The sequence below is a fragment of the Schistocerca gregaria genome, chromosome 1, assembly GCF_023897955.1.
Source record: "Schistocerca gregaria isolate iqSchGreg1 chromosome 1, iqSchGreg1.2, whole genome shotgun sequence".
NCBI lineage: Eukaryota > Metazoa > Arthropoda > Insecta > Orthoptera > Acrididae > Schistocerca > Schistocerca gregaria.
In genome coordinates, this window is record NC_064920.1 from 987,878,290 (window position 1) to 987,900,159 (window position 21,870).

Below are 21,870 nucleotides of genomic sequence, written 5' to 3' on the forward strand. Positions count from 1 at the left end.
ATATCCTTCAACTCTTATAACTGCAATATGGTTTCAGTACATATTGTAAATAACCTTTTACTCACTGTATTTTATCCCTGCTATTTTCATAATTTCATTCTGCAACTTAATTCATTACTAACAAGTGGACCATTGTATTGTTACTTCTAAAGCCAGCAAGTACCTTTCTTTCATTAACATCCAGTGCCTTCCTATGTGGTTGGTGATTATTTTGGTGAATATCTTGTGCATTGTGGAGAGTAGGCTGATTATTTTCTTGAATATCTTGTGCATTGTGGAGAGGCAGCTGACAGTTCTATAACCTTTTGTATGTGCTTTGCAGAGCATTGTGTTTTGCTCCAACGCATAGACTGTTGTCGATTAGTTTGACCACAATTTCATCTTGATGAAAGCCTTGTATGTCAATCATGATTATTTCTCGGTTGGGCCGGATATGACTTACAGACATATGGGATGCCTAGGCCACTATAGTTCTATAGTGTATTCATATCACATTTGACGATAAGTGTTCATATTGGCTTCAGTCTGTTGATTGAGACCTTTGTGGCATTTCCTTTGATATCAGTGTCAAAGATATAGGTTCCCCATTTGACCACTCAAAACAAGCTGTTGTATGGAGATTGTAATGCCATTTGTACAGTATCATCATGGAGCAGGATGTGTGTTTGATTTATGAGTCTCTTATGTATGAATGGTTTGGGTGAGGTATGTGACGTGGGAGGATGTACAAATGACTAATGTACACGATTCTTGATGCGTTGTACCATTTCTGGAAGATTGGAGGGGTCGGGCATGGATGCAGGTAATACAGATTCAGCTGGCAGTGTTAGGGTCTCACCATAGAGACTTGTAGATCTTCTTTACGTGCCATGAGTGTACCAATAGGTACCCATGCGAGTCCACACACCTCTGTAGCACATGAGAGCTGTCTTCATTGTGCAGTGCCATCTCACTACTAAGCCATTGTTTTGAGGGTGGTATACTGTTATACCATGGCAAGTGATGCCGCAGAGGGTACAAAGAGATTAGTGTCAAGTTCTTGAATGTAGAGGCATCTGTCATGCAAACTCACTGTCGATAAAAGGAGGAGACTTGTCAGTGTAATGCAGGATGGAGCACCTATTTCATCCTGTGGTTGCTGTTTGGGTATTTGTTAGGCTGATGACTGTTGTGTGCTGCTGCATTTATTGCATTTGATACCAACAGTGTTACAGATGACAAGACACATGGTCAGCTGGTATGGCAGACTTGGACACTGCTGTAGTGCTGTGTGCATGCAGCCACTTGGTGCTTGTATGGGAGCTCATGACAGCAGTATCGCATGAGATTGAGTGGTGTTTCAATTGATTGGAGTGTGTACTGGCTGGCTGAGCAGAAGAGGCAGGGATCGCCCAACTGATGTTTTGCTGTGTTGAACAACTGAATATAGTCTGTCTGCTAGGGCCAAATTCCTATCCTGCAGTTATGCCTTGTGCACCTTAATTGTGAGCTGTAGCTGAGATGGGAGTTTCACAGTCCATAATGTCCAAAGGGTTGTGGCAGGCATTAGAGAAGGACTATGAGCAAACATAGACAGCACCATAACAGTGAGGGAGTTTCCTCAGTGAACTTTTCACTGTAAATGACTTTCTGCACCTGTTGTTCAAGGATGTGAGAAATCCATTTTAGTAGGGCTGTTTTCATTGTGTCGTATTTGTTGAGCAGCAGAGGAGAAAGAATGACATCACTTATCAGTTCTGTGTGTTCTGCAAAGTGACAGATTAGCATTACAAACTTCAAATTCTCATTAACAATGCCTAATGCATGAAAAACACACTCAGCCATTGTGAACCACAAAGACACTCATTCAGGTCACAATGATGGGTACTTCACTTGGTGCAGGGAACACTGTCCTGTTAACCCCGATATCTGATGTACTGCTGGAACCAAGTGGAATGGCACAACCAATGCTGGGTCAGTCCATCACGGTATGGTTGAGAAAATGAACATGGTGTCAGCTTTGCACAAAGATTGTGTGCGTGAGACAGTTGCATCAAGCATCTGTGATCACAGCACGGCAGATGTGGAGAACACAATTTGCCCCATGTACATTGTTAGAAAAACTGAATGTGAATTCTCCTGTAAGCAGGCTGACATATAAGTTTGCCCATAAGTCTGTTAATAAAGGCTCTGATGGTTGCCATTGTTGATAGACAATCACTGTATTTTGTGAGGTGGCATTTGTACATGTTTTTGCTCCATATCCCACATATTTTGTGGCCTGGGCACACTGTACAGCATTCATTGTGGATGGATTTATAGACATAGAGCTAGCCATATCATAGAACAACAGACATGTTAAACTTCCTGTCCACTGTTAATGCACAGTAGCATGGCACACGATAGTATTTTGCAAGTAACACAGTACCCACTGCTGTCGGGATTACTAATGTGGAAGGGCACCTCCTTATGGCAATAGCTGATGAGATAATAATATGCAAACACTGTTATATGCAGATAAACATTTATTTGACACACAAGAGTACAAGAGGCAACTACCACCTATGATTGTTCAGTCCAAACTGGTGTCTTGGCCACAGAGATTCCACATCCCCAATCTGCATTGCTGGCCAGTGATTCTCTTCATATCAATGTTCTGATGTCCTCACATGTGAATGGAACAAGAAAAAGCCCTAATAACTTTTACAGTGGGATGTAACATCTGCCATGCCCTTCACTATGGTTCGCAGAGAATAGATGTGGATGTAGATGTAAACTTGGAAGAAAATGGGGCTGAAAATGTGCAATATCACTACTCTTTTCTTTAGATCAACACAGTGACAGATTGACTATGGTTCGCAGAGAATAGATGTGGATGTAGATGTAAACTTGGAAGAAAATGGGGCTGAAAATGTCAACATCACTACTCTTTTCTTTATATCAACACAGTGACAGATTCACGAAGAACATAATACTCTGAACTGAGCTGTGTGCTGACTCTCTTTTATCTTGTTATCTAACTGGACTTGGAAGAATTTTAGATAGTGTGTTTCGTTTTGTGTCTGACAATTAATATCTACTACTGGCGCTGTTGGTTCATTATTTCTGGTTTGAAACTGAGAGAGTAAGACTTAAACTCTTAGCTATGAACCACTTGTAGGCCTCTTCAGCTGTCATATGAGCTGTGTTTTGCTAAAGTTCAGTTTGGACCCTTGATTGGTATGCACGTGTCATCAGCAAGCAAAAAAAAGTATTCAAAGTACTTTTAAAAGTAATTGGATAATTTATTTATTGCAGATAGGTATTACTGTAGGATATTTAAATATGCCAGAAAAGATGCCTAGAACCATTGCCTGACTACAAAGATGGCTTAAATTTAATCTTATCAAGTCAGCACAAGATTTTAATGTTGCACTTGAAAGACAACCATACCCAGGAGAATTAATATTTTTTAACAATCTGGCAAGTTTTGTGATCTCCTCAGGTGTTATATTTTTGAAACTAATGTCTGTTGGTGGTGCGTGCTATGTCTGCATAAGTAAATCTAATGCTTCTGTATTTGGCTGTTTATTAATGGGTGAAACGTTTACTGTGACTGTGATGAAATAGTGAATTTGGTGGACAAAGATTTGAAAGTGTCACCATTTCCACCAGTGCTATTTCACTGTTTCATTTGGGTCTGTAATAACTAAATTCACCACCAACACTGTCTGCTTTGTAAATTTCTCTCCAGTATTCTTTCCTTAGGTGCCCTTTTTTAGTACCATCTGACAGAAAATCAACATTAAAGTCTTCAAAACAATGATTCTCCTCTTAAGCTTGTAACCTTATTAAAACTGTTTCTAACTGCTTTGAGGGAGCTTAAAATACTTTTTGCCTACAAACTTGTCACCACTGCAATCTTGTGTGTTCCCTGATCCACTCTCATGGCCCAGTAATCAAAAAGCTGTTAGAGACAACATTCTGTAACCCGAAGTACCTGAGACTTCAATCTTTTTTTGTTGATTCTGCAGTAGTATGAAATTAGCTTGCATCCATCAACATTAATCTATTCAGTTTCAGTGATTTACATATTATTTTCTGATATGCTTATCAAGTTTACTGAAATTTTATCTGCCCTTCATTTCCCTGTATTGATATGGTGGGCAGAAGGCATTATATAACATTTTTTAAATATCTTTGGCTTAGTTCACATTGCAGTATTTTGCAGTGCTTTACATGTGTCATTTTCCAACTTTGTTGGGAAAAATGATACTGTACTTTACCATAGTGATCAAACACATCATACCGTACCTGCTTCATAGAACCCTACTGTAATGGAACTACACATGGGCACATCAGTAATATTAACAGCCATACTGTAAGTTCAACCACAATGGAGAGGTGTATGGGGAGAGGTCAAATTAACCTATGGTTTCTGAAGAGAGGCAGCAGTCTTTTCAATAGTTGCTTGGTCAATAGTCTGGATGATTTAGTGATTTATGCTCATCACGATAGTACAAGTCTATATGCTAAATAACTCTTCAGATGCTGAAGAGATTGAAAGAATGAATGATGAGATAAAGTAATATTCAGATAGTTGAAGGAGATAGAAATTTAATTGTGATGGGTGACTGCAATTTTGTAGTACAGGAGAAGTAGTAGGAGAACATGGACTGGGTAAAAGGAATGAAAGTAGAAGCCACATGGAAGAATTTTGCATAGAGGATAACATTTGGTTTAAGAATCATTAAAGCAAGGTTTTATGTGGGACCCGAAGACTTTATAAGGTTTTAGACCAATTTTGTAATGGAAAAACAAACATTTAGAAGCCAGATTTTAAACTGTAAGATATTTGCAAGGGCAGGCATGGACTCTTAGCATAGTTTACTGATTATGAACTGCAGACTAAAACTGGAGAAATAGCAAAGTTAAGGAGATGGTGCCTGGATAAATTGGAGGAGTTATGACCTTTTTTAGGGGTTCAGAAGGAGCATTAGCCATTGTTGAACTGAAACAGGTGAAAGGAATACAATAGGAAATGAATGGATACCTTTGAGAGATGAAATACAGTAGGTAACAGAGAATCACTTATGTGGAAAAAAATGGCCCAGCAGAAACTTATGGATAACTCACAAGACATTAAATATAATTAATGAAAGGAGGAAGAATAAAAATGCAGTAAATGAAGCAGGCAAAAGAGAATACAGATATATAAAAAAATGAGATTGACAGAGTGTGAAAAATGGCTAAGCAGGAATGGGTAAAATAAATATGCAAGGCTGTAAAGTATGTGTAACTAGGGGAAAGATAGATGTGGCCTGTTTGAAAATTAAAGAGATCTTTGGAGAAAACAGAAGCAACTGTATGAACATGAAGAGATCAGATGGCTAACCAGTGCTGAGCAAAGAAGGGAAAGCCAAATGGTAGATGGAATGTGTAGAGGATCTATGCAAGGGTATCAAAATTTAGGGCAATGTTATAGAAAGAGAAGAAGTAGTACAAGAAATGTATTCAAAATTGTGAATATGATCGACTCCAACTACACAAGATTTCCACGTTACACCTCCAGTCACCTTAATGACCCCAGCCATCTGAGCACACCTCCCGAACTGAGTCATATGGCCATATGACACTAAGAGTCTATATCCTATACTTGCACAATTCTGTGATTCTCACACAGGGATAGACTTATAATTACTGCCATGGCTGAGTCTTGGCATGATATACTATATTGCAGTGCCTTTGTTTTTACAATGTACTCTGCAATGTCCTTCAGCCATGCGTTTATGTCTGAAGGAACAGGTGCTGCTGCCTTCAACAGCTATATAAAATACAAGAAATGTATTCACAAATTGTGAATATGATCAGACACCAGCTACACACTATATTGGTGAAAATGAAAATTTGTGCTTGACTGGGACCTGAAACCAGATTTCTGCTTTATGCATCAATTTGCCTTAACCGCCTCTGCCATACAAGTTGCAGAGTACATCATAAAGCACATGCACTGCAATATGGTATTTCATGCCAAAACAAGGGAGCAACAATAATTACAAGTCTCTCACCATGTGGGAATAACAGGAATTGTGTGAGTACAAGACATGGACGTATGGTGCATATGGAAATTTGGGTTGGTCCTGGAGGTGTGCTCGGATGGCAGAGGAGGTTAAGGTGACCTGTCCCATAAAGCCGAAAATCCAGCTTTGAGTCCCAGTCCACCACAAATTTTCATTGTCACCAGTACAATGCGCAGCTGGAGTCTGATCAATTTTGAATTGCAAACAAATTTCTTGTATTTAATGTAGCTGTTGATCGCAGCATTGCCTGTTCCTTCAAACATTTGTGTATGTCTGAAGGGCTTTGCAGAGTACATCACAAACACAAAGGCACTGCAATATAGAATTTCATGCCAAGACAAGACCACAACAATATTCATAAGTCCCTTTCTGTATGTGAATCACAGCACTAGTGTGAATACAGAATGTAGACACAAGGTGACATAGGGAAGTTTGGGTCGACCCTGGAGCCATGCTCAGATGGACGAGGCAGTTAAGGCAACAGCCACATAAAGCAGGAAATCTGAAGGACATTGCAGAGTACATTGTAAAAACACAGGCATTGCAATATGGTAAGAAGAAGAAGAAGTAGGTGAATGTGACATGGGAAATATGGTAATGTGAGAAAGTCTGGCAAGTGCTGAAAAAAGTGAGTGGAGACAAGGCCCCTGGAGTGGATGCCATTTCCTCTTAATTACTGAAATTCTCGGGAGAGCAGACCATGACAAAATTATTCCACCTGGTGTGAAAGATTATGAAACAAGTGAAGTACCCTTAGACTTCAATAATAATGCAATGATTTTAGTGCTAAAAAGAGTGTTTAGTTACAGTTGTGATAACTACCAAACCATATGTTTAATAAGTCATTGATGCAAAATGTTGACATGGATTATTTAAATAAGAAAGGAAAAACTGCTAGAAGTCAATCTTGTGGAGGACCATATTAGCTTCTCGAGAAATGTAGAACATGTAAAGCAATATTTATCTTACAACTTATATTAGAAGATAGTGAAGAAAAGCAAATCAATGTTTATAGCATTTTAATGGTTAGAGAAAGATTCTACAATGTGGATTGGATTACACTCTGAAATTTTGAAGGTAAGAAGATAAAATACAGAAAGCAAAAGGTTATTTAGAACTTGTACAGAAACCAAACTGCAGTTGTTAGTAGTAGTAGTTTATTCATCCAGAGACAAAGTACATTGCATGGATTTCGTCAAAATATATATATATATATATATATATATATATATATATATATATATATATAGGGCGAACAATACTATTCAAAATACAGATGTGCATAGTAGACTACATAACATCAGACCACATTGAAATAGCACGTACAACTTTGATTTTTTACATTGATGTATGAGAAAGACTTTTTACATAGAATACACAGTTGATATTTAGATATAACACATATAATTAAAGCACTTTTATACATATTATTTATTTAGATCATAGCAACAGTTAGATAAAAATTATTATTGGCATAGCGTACATAAATATAATTGTTTAGTATGAAGCTATTCCAGGTATTCTTTTAAACTATAATAGCAGTTGGTCATTAAAAATTTGAATACTGCTTCTTTAAATGAAGACAATTTTTTTATTTCTTTTATCTTTACCGGTAGTTTGTTATACAATATGCTTCCTTGTATGTTTGTTTGTTTCTGCGCCAAAGCCTTGTTAACTCTTTTTATATGAATGTCATTGCACTTTCTTGTGTTGTAAGTATGTAGATCCGAATTGGATTGGAAATTGTTAATATTTCTTCTTATATTAATTATACTTTTCTGTATATAGAGGCACGGTAGGGGTAGAATATTCAGCTGTTTAAATAATTGCTTTGAAGGAGTTAGCCTTGAACTGTTGGTAATTATTCTAACAGCTCGTTTTTGTAGAGTGAAGATGGTTTTGAGATTTTTCTTACTATGACCCCAGAAGGTGAGGCCATAGGTAATAGCAGAATGTATATAAGCAAAGTAAACAGTTCTGCTACATTCCCTACTACATACAAAACTAATAACACGTAAAGCAAAGCAAGCAGAGCTTAACTTATGCAACAGATTCAGGATATGGGATTTCCTGTCTAAATTTTCGCCTATATGTACACCTAAGAATTTTGTGGTAGCAACTCTCACAATTTCTTTATTTTGTATTCTGAGATCTAGATCAGAGTGTGACTTTGCTTTCCTGTAATGGATATAATTAGTTTTAGAGATATTTATGGTTAATTTGTTCACTTCAAACCAATTTTGCAAATATTCTATAACTCTGGTTGCAGATGTTGGCAATACCTGGTTTATGTCAGTTACTACAATGTTTGTGTCATCCACAAACAGGGTTATATGAGTATCATTTAGTGGAATCTTGATATGATTTATGTAAAGAAGAAATAGGAGAGGTCCTAGAACACTCCTCTGCGGTACCCCAACTGGCACAGTCTGAATATCCGATCTGTAAACAATACTTTGGTTTTTACTGTTTGTTGTTGCAATTTCTACTACCTGTTTCCTATTATGGAGATATGACTGAAACCTCTTTTTAGCTACTCCTCGTATACCGACATATTCTAATTTGTCTAGCAGGATATCATGTTGGACAGTATCAAATGCCTTTGAGAGGTCCAAATTAATTCCTATTGTACTGTTGTTCTTATCTAGCCCCGTTACAATATTTTCAATGAATTGGGTGATGGCTGACTCTGTACTCATTCCTTTGCGAAAGCCGTGTTGGTTTACAGACAATAGATTGAATTTCTCGAGGTAATTTGTAATTCTGTTTTTCATGACTGTCTCTATTACTTTTGAAAATACCGATAATAAAGCTATTGGTCTATAGTTTCCAACTTCATGTATATTGCCCTTTTTATACAATGGTTTTACTTTTGCAATTTTTAATCGTTGTGGAAAGACTCCTTCTGAAAATGATATGTTTATGATGTGTGTGAGTGGGTCTGATATGACACTAGCACATCTCATCATGACTGAGCAAGGTACCTCATCAATCCCTGAGGACATTTTATTCTTCATTGTTTTTATTATTCGATTAACTTCCAATTTGTTCGTGGGAGGTAGCAATAATGAATTAACACTTTGTTCTTCTGGGATTGATGTTCTACTAATCTTAGAACAATTTTTAATGAGATTGATTGGACTATTTATGAAGTAGTCATTAATGTAATTTGCTAAAGTAAGATTTCTGACTAGCACACCTTGATCATCTTTTAAAACAAAGTCATCTGGATTTCTAACATTTTGCTTGAGCCTATTTCTTTTTTTACTACATTCCATATAGCTTTCGATTTGTTTGCTGACCCAGCAATTACACTGTCATTATGCATTGTCTTGGCTTTTCTGATCACCTTCCTGTAAATTTTCTTGTATGTCTTAACATAATCTGTGAAGTGTTCATCTTTGTTATCTTTTTTGAGTTGACTGATATGTTTTAGTGTTTGACTAGATGCTCTAATAGCAGGTGTTATCCACTGGCTTGTGTTCCTAGGCATGACATTGATCTTTGTGAGCTTTTTTGGGAAACACATCTCAAATACGGACATGAATGTACTAGAAAAAGCATTGAAAGATTCCTCGGTTGTAGTTTGTGCAAAGACATCTCCCCAGGTTTCATTAGCTAACAACTGGATGAAAGTATTCACTTTTTCTGTATAGAAGTGCCTTTTGAATCCCCACTTATATTTACTGCCTTGGGGATAGAGTAATTTATGTATGTTAATGGTGTATTGTGATCCGAAAGATCTAAGTTTACGTTTAGTGGCTCAGTGATACCATTCTCCATATTTGTGAAAATATTGTCTAAAAGAGAAGATGACAGTTCTGTTATTCTGGTGGCATCTGTAAAGAGTGGTTTCATGTGGAAGCTGCTGAGTATACTCAAAAGCTGTCTTTTTTCATCACTTTCAATTAACAGGTTAATATTAAAATCTCCACATAAAAATAATTTCACTTCATTACTATAAAAAGTGTTTAATGCTGCTTCTATTTTTTTGAAGAATATGTTTTTGTCACCCAGTGGAGATCGATATATTGTAATGACAACTAGTTTTTCACTCTTCCCCTCAGTTTTTAACTCTATGGCACATGATTCAAAAGTTAGAGTCAAATTATGTGAAAAGAAAGCAGTTATTGTGAAAAGAATGAGATGGGGTTGTAGTCTATCAATGATGCTATTGACTCTGTGTACGCTGAACAAGCAGTACAGGAAAAAGGAGAAATTTGGAAAGGGAATTATAATTCAGAGAGAAAAAATAAAAAAACCTTGAGGTTTGTTGATAACATTGTAATTCTGTCAAAAACTGCTAAGGACTAGAGAGAGCAGCTGAAAGAAATGGACAGTGTCTTAAAAAAAGATTGTAGGATGAACATCAATAGAAGTAAAACAAAGCTAATGGAATATAGTCAAGATAAATCAAAGAGTAGCCGATGAGTTTTGTTATTTGGGGAGCAAAAACTGATGACATATGAAGTAAGGAATGGCAAGACAAGCACCTCTAAAAATAGAATTTGTTAACATCAAATGTAAATTAAAGTGTTAGGAAGTTTAACATGAAGGTATTTTTTGTAGTGTAGCCTCATATACAAGTCAAATGTGGATGACTGGCTATTCAGACAAAAGCACATAAAAGCTTTTGAAATGTGACACTATACAAGAAAGCTGACAATTAGGTGCATATATTGAATAACAAATTGATTGAATTGAGGAAGAAAGAAAGTTAAGCCACAACCTGATTAAAGGAAAGGAGAAGTTCATAGGACTCATCTTAAGGTGTCAAGGAATTGTCAGTTTGGTAATGGAAGGAAGTACAGGGGGTGAAAAGTGCGTAGGAAAACCAGTGCTTGAATACAGTATGCAGATTGAAATGGGTGTAGATTACCATAGTTATTCTGAGCTAAAGAGGCTTGCACAAAATACACTAACATGGAGAGCCACATCAAATCAGTCTTTGGACTGCAGACTACAACAACAATGCATGAGGATGGTGGTAAACTATGATTTTGTGCTCAGACATGAGGAAAATATAGTTTTATGAATTTGCAGATTACTTTTTAATCACTCAGTGTATTGCAGAGAGAGCAATTAATTTTATTAGTGTTCTATGTAAAATAGGATTTTGTATATTTTCCTGAACTTGGAATAGTTTCTGGTGAGTGCACATACAGTTATTAGAAGTGTGATCCATAACTTACTTTCCCAGATTTCTTACTTCTGTAACAATATATAATGTGCCATTTTGTTTGGTTACGTTAAATGTCAATTATTGTAACTTTATTTTAAACTGATTGGAAGAGTGTTTTTATGTGAGAATTTACTTTTGTGATAAGAAATAACTGTCTAATTTTTTTTACAGGTCATTTTACTTAATTTTCCACCATTACATAAGAAAACAAGATGCCGAAACAAAAGCAGAAACAAAAAACTGCAGACATTGGCTTTCACTATGGAAGGACCGATCTGGAACGTATTGGTTTATTTGCAGAAATGAGTTATCTCCATGGAATGGGCTATACACGGCCTTATGTCAGTAAGGAAAAAAGGCAAAAGTAGATCTAGCTTTTTGTTATAGTGTGTTAGAGTAATATCAACTACCACCAATGAAGAAATAAATTTAAAATGCAAAGAAAAGTCAGAATATAATTATAAAACATCATTTAATTTTTCAGTAATAAAAAGATTGTTTTGAAATAGAATGAACAACTTTGCAAACGATTTTTCCATAGTGAAAATGGATGATTTATTTTTATTTTTTTTATTTTTTTTTTTATCAGTCTACTGACTGGTTTGATTGTGGCCTGCCACGAATTCCTTTCCTGTGCTAACCTCTTCATCTCAGAGTAGCACTTGCAACCTATGTCCTCAATTATTTGCTTGACGTATTCTAATCTCTGTCTTCCTCTACAGTTTTTGCCCTCTACAGCTCCCTCTAGTACCATGGAAGTCATTCCCTCATGTCTTAGCAGATGTCCTATCATCCTGTCCCTTCTCCTTATCAGTGTTTTCCACATATTCCTTTCCTCTCCGATTCTGTGTAGAACCTCCTCATTCCTTACCTTATCAGTCCACCTAATTTTCAACATTCGTCTATAGCACCACATCTCAAATGCTTCGATTCTCTTCTGTTCCGGTTTTCCCACAGTCCATGTTTCACTACCATACAATGCTGTACTCCAGACGTACATCCTCAGAAATTTATTCCTCAAATTAAGGCCGGTATTTGATATTAGTAGACTTCTCTTGGCCAGAAATGCCTTTTTTGCCATAGCGAGTCTGCTTTTGATGTCCTCCTTGCTCCATCCGTCATTGGTTATTTTACTGCCTAGGTAGCAGAATTCCTTAACTTCATTGACTTCGTGACTATCAATCCTGATGTTAAGTTTCTCGCTGTTCTCATTTCTACTACTTCTCATTACCTTCGTCTTTCTCCGATTTACTCTCAAACCATACTGTGTACTCATTAGACTGTTCATTCCGCTCAGCAGTTCATTTAATTCTTCTTCACTTTCACTCAGGATAGCAATGTCATCAGCGAATCATATCATTGATATCCTTTCACCTTGTATTTTAATTCCACTCCTGAACCTTTCTTTTATTTCCATCATTGCTTCCTCGATGTACAGATTGAAGAGTAGGGGCGAAAGGCTACAGCCTTGTCTTACTACCTTCTTAATACGAACACTTCGTTCTTGATCATCCACTCTTATTATTCCCTCTTGGTTGTTGTACATATTGTATATGACCCGTCTCTCCCTATAGCTTACCCCTACTTTTTTCAGAATCTTGAACAGCTTGCACCATTTTATATTTTCGAACGCTTTTTCCAGGTCGACAAATCCTATGAACGTGTCTTGATTTTTCTTTAGCCTTGCTTCCATTATTAACCGTAATGTCAGAATTGCCTCTCTCGTGCCTTTACTTCTCCTAAAGCCAAACTGATAGTCACCTAGCGCATTCTCAATTTTCTTTTCTATTCTTCTGTATATTATTCTTGTAAGCAGCTTCGTTGCATGAGCTGTTAAGCTGATTGTGCGATAATTCTCGCACTTGTCAGCTCTTGCCGTCTTCGGAATTGTGTGGATGATGCTTTTCCGAAAGTCAGATGGTATGTCGCCAGACTCATATATTCTACACACCAACGTGAATAGTCATTTTGTTGCCACTTCCCCTAATGATTTTAGAAATTCTAATGGAATGTTATCTATCCCTTCTGCCTTATTTGACCGTAAGTCCTCCAAAGCTCTTTTAAATTCCGATTCTAATACTGGATCCCCTATCTCTTCTAAATCGACTCCTGTTTCTTCTTCTATCACATCAGACAAATCTTCATCCTCATAGGGGCTTTCAATGTATTCTTTCCACCTATCTGCTCTCTCCTCTGCATTTAACAGTGGAATTCCCGTTGCACTCTTAATGTTACCACCATTGCTTTTAATATCACTGAAGGTTGTTTTGACTTTCCTGTATGCTGAGTCTGCCCTTCCGACAATCATATCTTTTTCGATGTCTTCACATTTTTCCTGCAGGATGATGAATACAAATGCCATTTTTAAAAAGTTCCTTTATTAGAACTTCTGCAAAATGACAATATACTCCGGACATTTTGGAAACTGTGATTCAATTTGTTGTTGTCTTTTTAGATGGAGGAGGATGTCTTGAGCAATTTGAACTTGTCTGTCTGCTGGATACAAGTGCTGTATGGCTCAGAGTCCACTAATGAAATTGGCTTGACGAAGAATTTCATCTTCTCCAGTAGTCTCAAGATTACACTTATCTCTGTCACAGATAGTGAATTTGTGTATAAAATTGGTATTTAAGATATGATTTAGGAAACCACAGAAGAGTCAAAGTTGCCCCTCTGCAACCCTTATCAGTATTGTCTGGCATGGAGCATTGGTATTGATGTAGTATGTTAGTGGTCATGTGTGTGTGAATCTGTGTTTGCTTCTCATCTGATGAAGGATTTTCTCTGAAAGGTGATATTTTCTAACAGTCTAATTTTAAATGTGGCTGTTTGCTGCTCCAATACCTTCTCTGTATGGTGAACAGCTATCTTATCTTAATTCGTATTTTGCATTGTTTAAAATATTATTTCATAAATATAAATCAGAGAACACTCTCTCCTGTACTCCACTACACAAAAAATAACTCTGAGAATCTTGAGCACTGAAGTGGCAGTCATTTCAACCCTAAGGATTGATATCTCCTCCACCCCAAATATCACCAAATTTTGCTTCCCATCAGCATAATATGTCCCCTTAACTAAGACATCTTACACATCAACACACTTTTGTATCTCAGTTTAGTGTGTTATCATGATCCATAACTTTTATGAACAGTTTCTTCAGAAAAAATCTCAATCTAAACATGGATGTGTGATATCATTTACTTACAACTGATACCAACAACAAATTACTAATTGGATATGTTCAAAAGTATAGGGGCCATGTACAGAGGAGACAGGGACCAGAGAGAACTCAGGACGCTACATTCATCACTCAAACAACAAGTCTGTGGGGTTATATTCCAGTGAAACTTAAACAGAAATTGAGTGGATGAGGCACATTTGACCCATAGGGAAGTATGCTAAGTACTGTGTCAGGGGGAATTGAACACATAAGGTAAGTGCCTATTACTCATCGGCAGTTAAAATGTTCAGTGAATAATATTATCCCTTAGGGAAACAGCAACAAGGTTGGGCAGCATCACCTTGTGCACTAGATGCGTGCCTTGAGGCCTCATCCAACATGTTGAAAAAGTCATACTATCAGCCCTGGAGGAACAAGGTGCAACCAGCTACAGACTGAGGCTCACATTGGAATAAATAGTGCCTGTCTTCTGGCATCAGGAGTTGTATTTGGATTATTTCAACAACGAGTAAAGAGAATTGAGAATATCAATTATGCTCACAGAATTTCGATGAAGACCTGCCCCTTTGGTTTGGATTATTTCAACAACGAGTAGAGAGAATTGAGAATATCAGTTATGCTCACAGAATTTCGATGAAGACCTGCCCTTTTGGTTTTGAGGAGGGCAGAAGGTTGGAAATAGTAACTTCTAAGGCCCTCTGATATGATAGGCTGTGATTTACTGGACTTGTGCCATAGGGCTGAGAATTATATAGTCCCCTTAAATAGTTCAGAGATGTACACTGCACATCAGAGACTGCTACCTAGGTGACAAGATTGTGTATGGAGTGCATACATTTCTTTTTTAGCTTAGGAAACTGTCCATTAAATCCAGATACTGATAGCCATAGGAGATCCTAAAGTGTTAGCATAAATCCACAAGATATGGCTCCATACACATGAAGTGATTAACAATAAATTTTTAGAGTTTGAATCAGAAAACAGTCATTCATAAAAGCAGTGTTCTGAGATAACTTCAGTCTCAGAATGTAAAGTTTTACTGCAGCTAAGAACAAAAGAATCATGATAATTCAATAGGATGCCAGTTTGACATATACTCTTAGAGGAGAACAAAATTAAGGAGACATCAAAAAGAGGTATGAAGGTGCAGAGTTGGGGATTTCTTCACATAAATATATTCTTTTGTTGTTGTTGTGATCATCAGTCCAATGCCTAGTTTGATGCAGATGTCCACATTAGTCTATGCTGAGCAAGCCTCTTCATCTCTAAATAACTACTGCAATCTACATCATTTGAACCTGCTTACTGTGCTCATGTCTAGAACTTCCACTATAATTTCCCCTCTCCCACACACACACACATACCTTTCTCGGTACAAAACTGACTAGTCTTTGGTGTCTTAAGCACGTGTCCTGCAAACTGTTATCTCCCTTTAATCAAATTGTGTCAAAAAATTCTTTTTTCCCTAAATCATTCAGTCCCTTCTCATTAGTTATGTGATCTACACATCTGATCTCCAGAGCTCTCCTGTAGCACCACATTTGAAAGGCTTTTATTTTCTTCTTTTCTGAACTGTTGTCATCTATGTCCTACTTCTGTACAAGGCTACATTCCAGAGAAAAACCTTTAGAAAAGATTTCTTGATATTTAAATTTATGTTAGATGTTAATAACTTTCTCTTTTTCAAGAATGCTTTTCATACTATTGGCAGTCCACTTTACTCATTATTAGTTACTTTGCTGCCAAAATAGCAAAAATAACCTACTACTTTTAATGTCTCATTTCCTACTCTAATTTCCTAATTTAATTACATTCCATGACCCTTTTGTGCCCCTGGAAATGTTGTACAGTTTAATTTTTAGCAATAAAATCTCTGTCTTACATTTACATAATCAATCCAGAACCTTCCAGTGTCTCCAGGTCTCTTCCAATACACTGCCATCTCTCAAGATTTTTAAATCAATGTTAGAAATGATTAAATTATGCTTTCCTTCAGCCTATGTCCTCTTGCCGTTTTCCCTTCTCTTCCCTTTCTTGTGATTAAATTAAAATTGTCCATCTCAATTAAATTTTCACTCTCCTTACTCACTGAATAGTTTCTTTAGTTTCATCACATATTCTTTCAATCTCTTCATCAGTTGCAGAGCTAGTTGACACATCAACTAAAAGGTGACAACAAAGTCCCACTGCTCTCTATAATAATCAACAGAAACCTCTAAATTTACATAAATAATGTGCCAAATAGTTCTTTAAAGGAGTTTTAATGAGATGTGAACCATTACTTGTCCAAAGGGTGAGTTGTGCACTATCATTCACATGCAAAGGATAACACACTACCAGGTTTTATGGGACATGTTATGGGGCACTGCTGGTGTAACTCAGGTGAAAGCTTGTTGCACAGCATCTTTCAGGCCATCAGTTTTACTGTAACAGTTTTATGAAGTGACAACCTTTATTATCCCCTGTAGCAAACATAACATGTTTTGACGTCAGGGCTTCATGGTAACTTGCCCCCACACCACATGCAATATTTGCTATGGGAGTTCATAAAGGGAATCAGTTCATAAAACCATTATGACACCACATACATACTGAAAGACGCTTTCCAACAAACTTTCACCCAAATTACACAAACAGTTCTCTGAATAATGTCACACAGAACCTGATGGTGAATTACCTTGTGCCATATGAATGACCATGTACAACTAATCCTTTAGACAAGTAATGGTTCATATCTTATGAAAAAATGTTATTTATTGAAATTTAGAGGTTCATGTTTGTTATTAAAGGGGATAATGGTTCTTTGAGACCACCCTGTACTGTGGTGGTTGTTGGCTTCCTTTCTTTCTTGGATATGATAAAGCATTCACTATGTTGTTCATAGAAGCTTACCTATATTCCTATTTTCTTATTCATTATTAGGCCTACTCCTGCATTACTCATATTTGATTTTGTATTTATAACCTTGTAATCACCTGACTGTAAGTGGTGATCAGCCCCCACTGCACTTCAGCAGTGCCTACTTCACCCTGTCCATGTTTTGTTGTTGTTGTTGAGGTCTTCAGTCCTGAGACTGGTTTGATGCAGCTCTTCATGCTACTCTCTCCTGTGCAAGCTTCTTCATCTCCCAGCACCTACTGCAACCTACATCCTTCTGAATATGCTTAGTGTAATCATCTATTGGTCTCCCTCCATGCTGCCCTCCAATACTAAATTGGTGATCCCTTGATGCCTCAGAACATATCCTACCAATTGATCCTTTCTTCTGGTCAAGTTGTGTCACAAACTTCTCTTCTCCCCAATCCTATTCAATACTTCCTCATTAGTTATGTGATCTTCCCACCTAATCTTCAGCATTCTTCTGTAGCACCACATTTCGAAAGCTTCTATTCTCTTCTTATCCAAACTATTTATCGTACATGTTTCACTTCCATACATGGCTACACTCCATACAGATACTTTCAGAAAAGACTTCCTGACACTTAAATCTATATTCGATGTTAACAAATTTCTCTTCTTCAGAAACACTTTCCTTGCCATTGCCAGTCTACATTTTATATTTTCTCTACTTCAACCATCATCAGTTATTTTGTTCCTCAAATAACAAAACTCCTTTACTTCTTTAAGTGTCTCATTTTCTAATCTAATTCTCTCAGCATCACCCGACTTAATTCGACTACATTCCATTATCCTCGTTTAGCTTTTGTTGATGTTCATTTTATATCCTCCTTTCAAGACACTGTCCATTCCGTTCAACTGCTCTTCCAAGTCCTTTGATGTCTCTGATAGAATTACAATGTCATTGGCGAACCTCAAAGTTTTTATTTCTTCTCCATGGATTTTAATACCTACTCCAAATTTTTCTTTTGTTTCCTTTACTGTTTGCTCAATATACATATTGAATAACATTGGAGAGAGGCTACAACCCTGTCTCACTCCCTTCCCAACCACTACTTCAATTTCATGCCCCTCGACTCTTATAACTGCCATCTGATTTCTGTACAAATTGTAAATAGCCTTTCACTCCATGTATTTTACCACTGCCACCTTTAGAATTTGAAAGAGAGTATTCCAGTCAACATTGTCAAATGCTTTCTCTAAGTCTACAAATGCTAGAAATGTAGGTTTGCCTTTCCTTAATCTTTCTTCTAAGATAAGTCGTAATGTCAATATTGCCTCACGTGTTCCACTGTTTCTACGGAATCCAAACTGATCTTCCCCAAAGTCAGCTTCTACCAGTTTTTCCATTCATCTGTAAGGAATTCGTGTTAATATTTTGCAGCTGTGGCTTATTAAACTGATTGTTTGGTAATTTTCACATCTGTCAACACCTGCTTTCTTTGGGATTGGAATTATTATATTCTTCTGGAAGTCTGAGGGTATTTTGCCTGTTTCATACATCTTGCTCACTAGATGGTAGAGTTTTGTCAGGACTGGCTCTCCCAAGGCCATCAGTAGTTCCACTGGAATGTTGTCTACTCCGGAAGCCTTGCTTCGACTCAGGTCTTTCAGTGCTCTGTCAAACTCTTGACGCAGTATCGTATCTCCCATTTCATCTTCATCTACATCCTCTTCCATTTCCATAATATTGTCCCCAAGTACATCGCCCTTGTATAGACTCTCTATATACTCCTTCCACCTTTCTGCTTTCCCTTCTTTGCTTAGAACTGGGTTTCCATCTGGGCTCTTGATATTCATACAAGTGGTTCTCTTATCTCCAAAGGTCTCTTTAATTTTCCTGTAGGCAGTATCTATCTTACCCCTAGTGAGATAAACCTATACATCCTTACATTTGTCCTCTAGCCATCCATGCTTAGCCATTTTGCACTTCCTGTCGATCTCATTTTTGAGACGTTTGTATTCCTTTTTGACTGCTTCATTTACTGCATTTTTATATTTTCTACTTTCATCATTTAAATTTAATATTTCTTCTGTTACCCAAGGATTTCTACTAGCCCTCGTCTTTTTACCTACTTGATCCTCTGCTGCCTTCACTACTTCATCCCTCAAAGCTACCCATTCTTCTTCTACTGTATTTCTTTCCCCCATTCCTGTCAATTGTTCCCTTATGCTCTCCCTGAAACTCTGTACAACCTCTGGTTCTTTAAGTTTATCCAGGTCCCATCTCCTTAAATTCCCACCTTTTTGCAGTTTCTTCAGTTTTAATCTACAGGTCATAACCAATAGAGTGTGGTCAGAGTCCACATTTGCCCCTGGAAATGTCTTACAATTTACAACCTGGTTCCTAAATCTGTGTCTTACCATTATATAATCTAGCTGATACCTTTTAGCATCTCCAGGGTTCTTCCACATATGCAACCTTCTTTCATGATTCTTAAGCCAAGTGTTAGCTATGATTAAGTTGTGCTCCGTGCAAAATTCTACCAGACAGTTTCCTCTTTCATTTCTTAGCCCCAGTCCATATTCACCTACTACGTTTCCTTCTCTCCGTTTTCCTACACTCAAATGCCAGTCACCCATGACTATTAAATTTTCGTCTCCCTTCACTACCTGAATAATTTCTTGTATTTCATCATACATTTCTTCAATTACTTCATCATGTGCAGAGCTAGTTTTCATGTAAACTTGTACTACTGTAGTAGGTGTGGGCTTCGTATCTATCTTGGCCACAATAATGCGTTCACTATGCTGTTTGTAGTAGCTTACCCACATTCCTATTTTCCTATTGATTATTAAACCTACTCGTGCATTACCCCTATTTGATTTTGTGTTTATAACCCTGTAGTCACCTGACCACAAGTCTTGTTCCTCCTGCCACCAAACTTCACTAATTCCCACTATATCTAACTTTAACCTATCCATTTTCTTTTTTAAATTTTCTAACCTACCTGCCCGATTAAGAGATCTGACGTTCCATGCTCCGATCCGTAGAACACCAGTTTTCTTTCTCCTGATAACGACGTCCTCTTGAGTAGTCCCCGCCTGGAGATCCAAATGGGGGACTATTTTACCTCCAAAATATTTTACCCAAGAGGACGCCATCATGATTTAATCATACAGTAAAGCTGCATGCCTTCGGGAAAAATTATAGCTGTAGTTTCCCCTTGCTTTCAGCCGTTCGCAGTACCAGCACAGCAAGGCTGTTTTGGTTATTGTTACTAGGCCAGATCAGTCACACATCCAGACTGTTGCCCTTGCACCTACTGAAAAGGCTGCTGCCCCTCTTCAGGAACCACACGTTTGTCTGGCCTCTAAACAGATACCCCTCCGTTGTGGTTGTACCTACGGTACGTCTATCTGTATCGCTGAGGCACCCAAGCCTCCCCACCAACGGCAAGGTCCATGGTTCATGGGGGGGATCTGTCCATATCCCTCTTTAAATCATGTAGCCTAGATAACTGATTCACGGATCTAACATTTCACGTTCTGAGCTGTAGAATGTCAGCTTTATTTTTCTTGATGATGAAATCCTCCTCATTAGCCTCACTTGGAGATCGAAACAGGGAACTATATTCCCTTTACCGTACGAATATTTTACTCAAGAGGATGCTGTCCACATTAAGATATAGAGCAGAATTGCATGCCCTCAAGAAAACCCCCATTGTTTCCCTGTACAGAATCAGATTTTAGGTCATAAGTATTATGACACTGGCATGTTGAATACACAATTAGTACTTAAGCTTGAATGGTAATTTGTGGTATGTTGGTCTGGTCTGTTGAAAATATCATTTTTCTTATTTGGTATTAAAAAAAAAAGAAATTGTTGTGTGGAGGAAATCCTACCCTGCTAATATTAAATGTATAAGGGGCATTCAAATAGAAACAAGATGTAGTCTGCAATGTGCAAACCGGTGACAGGAGGGTAATATTGTGGCATGTGAACAAGGTGTGGGTCTGACCAGACCATGGATGTTCACAGCCCGTTGCTAGAGGGCATGCATGCACATTATGTGACTATACAGAGCTAGCAGCAGCATGTGTCAATCATCCAATGCTGCCAGTCGCTTTGCAAACAGTGATATGGAGGCATCAACAGAAGAGCAAAGAAGTATTGTTTGTTTTCTGACAGTGGAAGGAGTAGGAGGAACGGACACTCATCGATGAATGTCACAAGTGTATGGTGAACACCGCATGCTCCTTGCAAGGGTCACGGCATGGCAAAAACACTTCAGGGAAGGACGGGAGTCATTAACCAAAGACGCACAGTCTGTAACAACACAGTGCATTACCGATGACATCGTCCAGCTGGTGGGTTCACTCATTACCCAGGACCACTGAGTGACAGTGAAAGCCATAGCCACCGTGGTTGGATTGAGCGCCAGAAGTGTTTACACCATCATCAAGGAATGACTGCACATGCACAAAGTATGTGTCCAGTGGGTGCCCCATGTCTTAAACCATGCCAGGAAACATGTCAAATGGCCCACTGTCTTGCTCATCTGTAGTGCTATGTCATCACTTTGAACCAGAATCAAAACGACAGAGTCTCGAGTGGAAGCATCCAG

At 37.7% G+C, this 21,870-nt stretch overlaps 1 protein-coding gene across 1 annotated transcript in view; it reads left to right on the plus strand.

Annotated features, from left to right (window-relative positions):
* The window catches only part of LOC126277935 (UPF0602 protein C4orf47 homolog), a 138,861-nt gene that overhangs the window by 12,721 nt on the left and 104,270 nt on the right, over nt 1–21,870 (plus strand). Inside the window, exon 2 of the mRNA XM_049977520.1 lies at nt 11,392–11,565. Coding sequence (XP_049833477.1) covers nt 11,433–11,565 — 133 coding nt within the window. The 5' untranslated portion in view covers nt 11,392–11,432. The remainder of the gene's footprint in view (nt 1–11,391; nt 11,566–21,870) is intronic.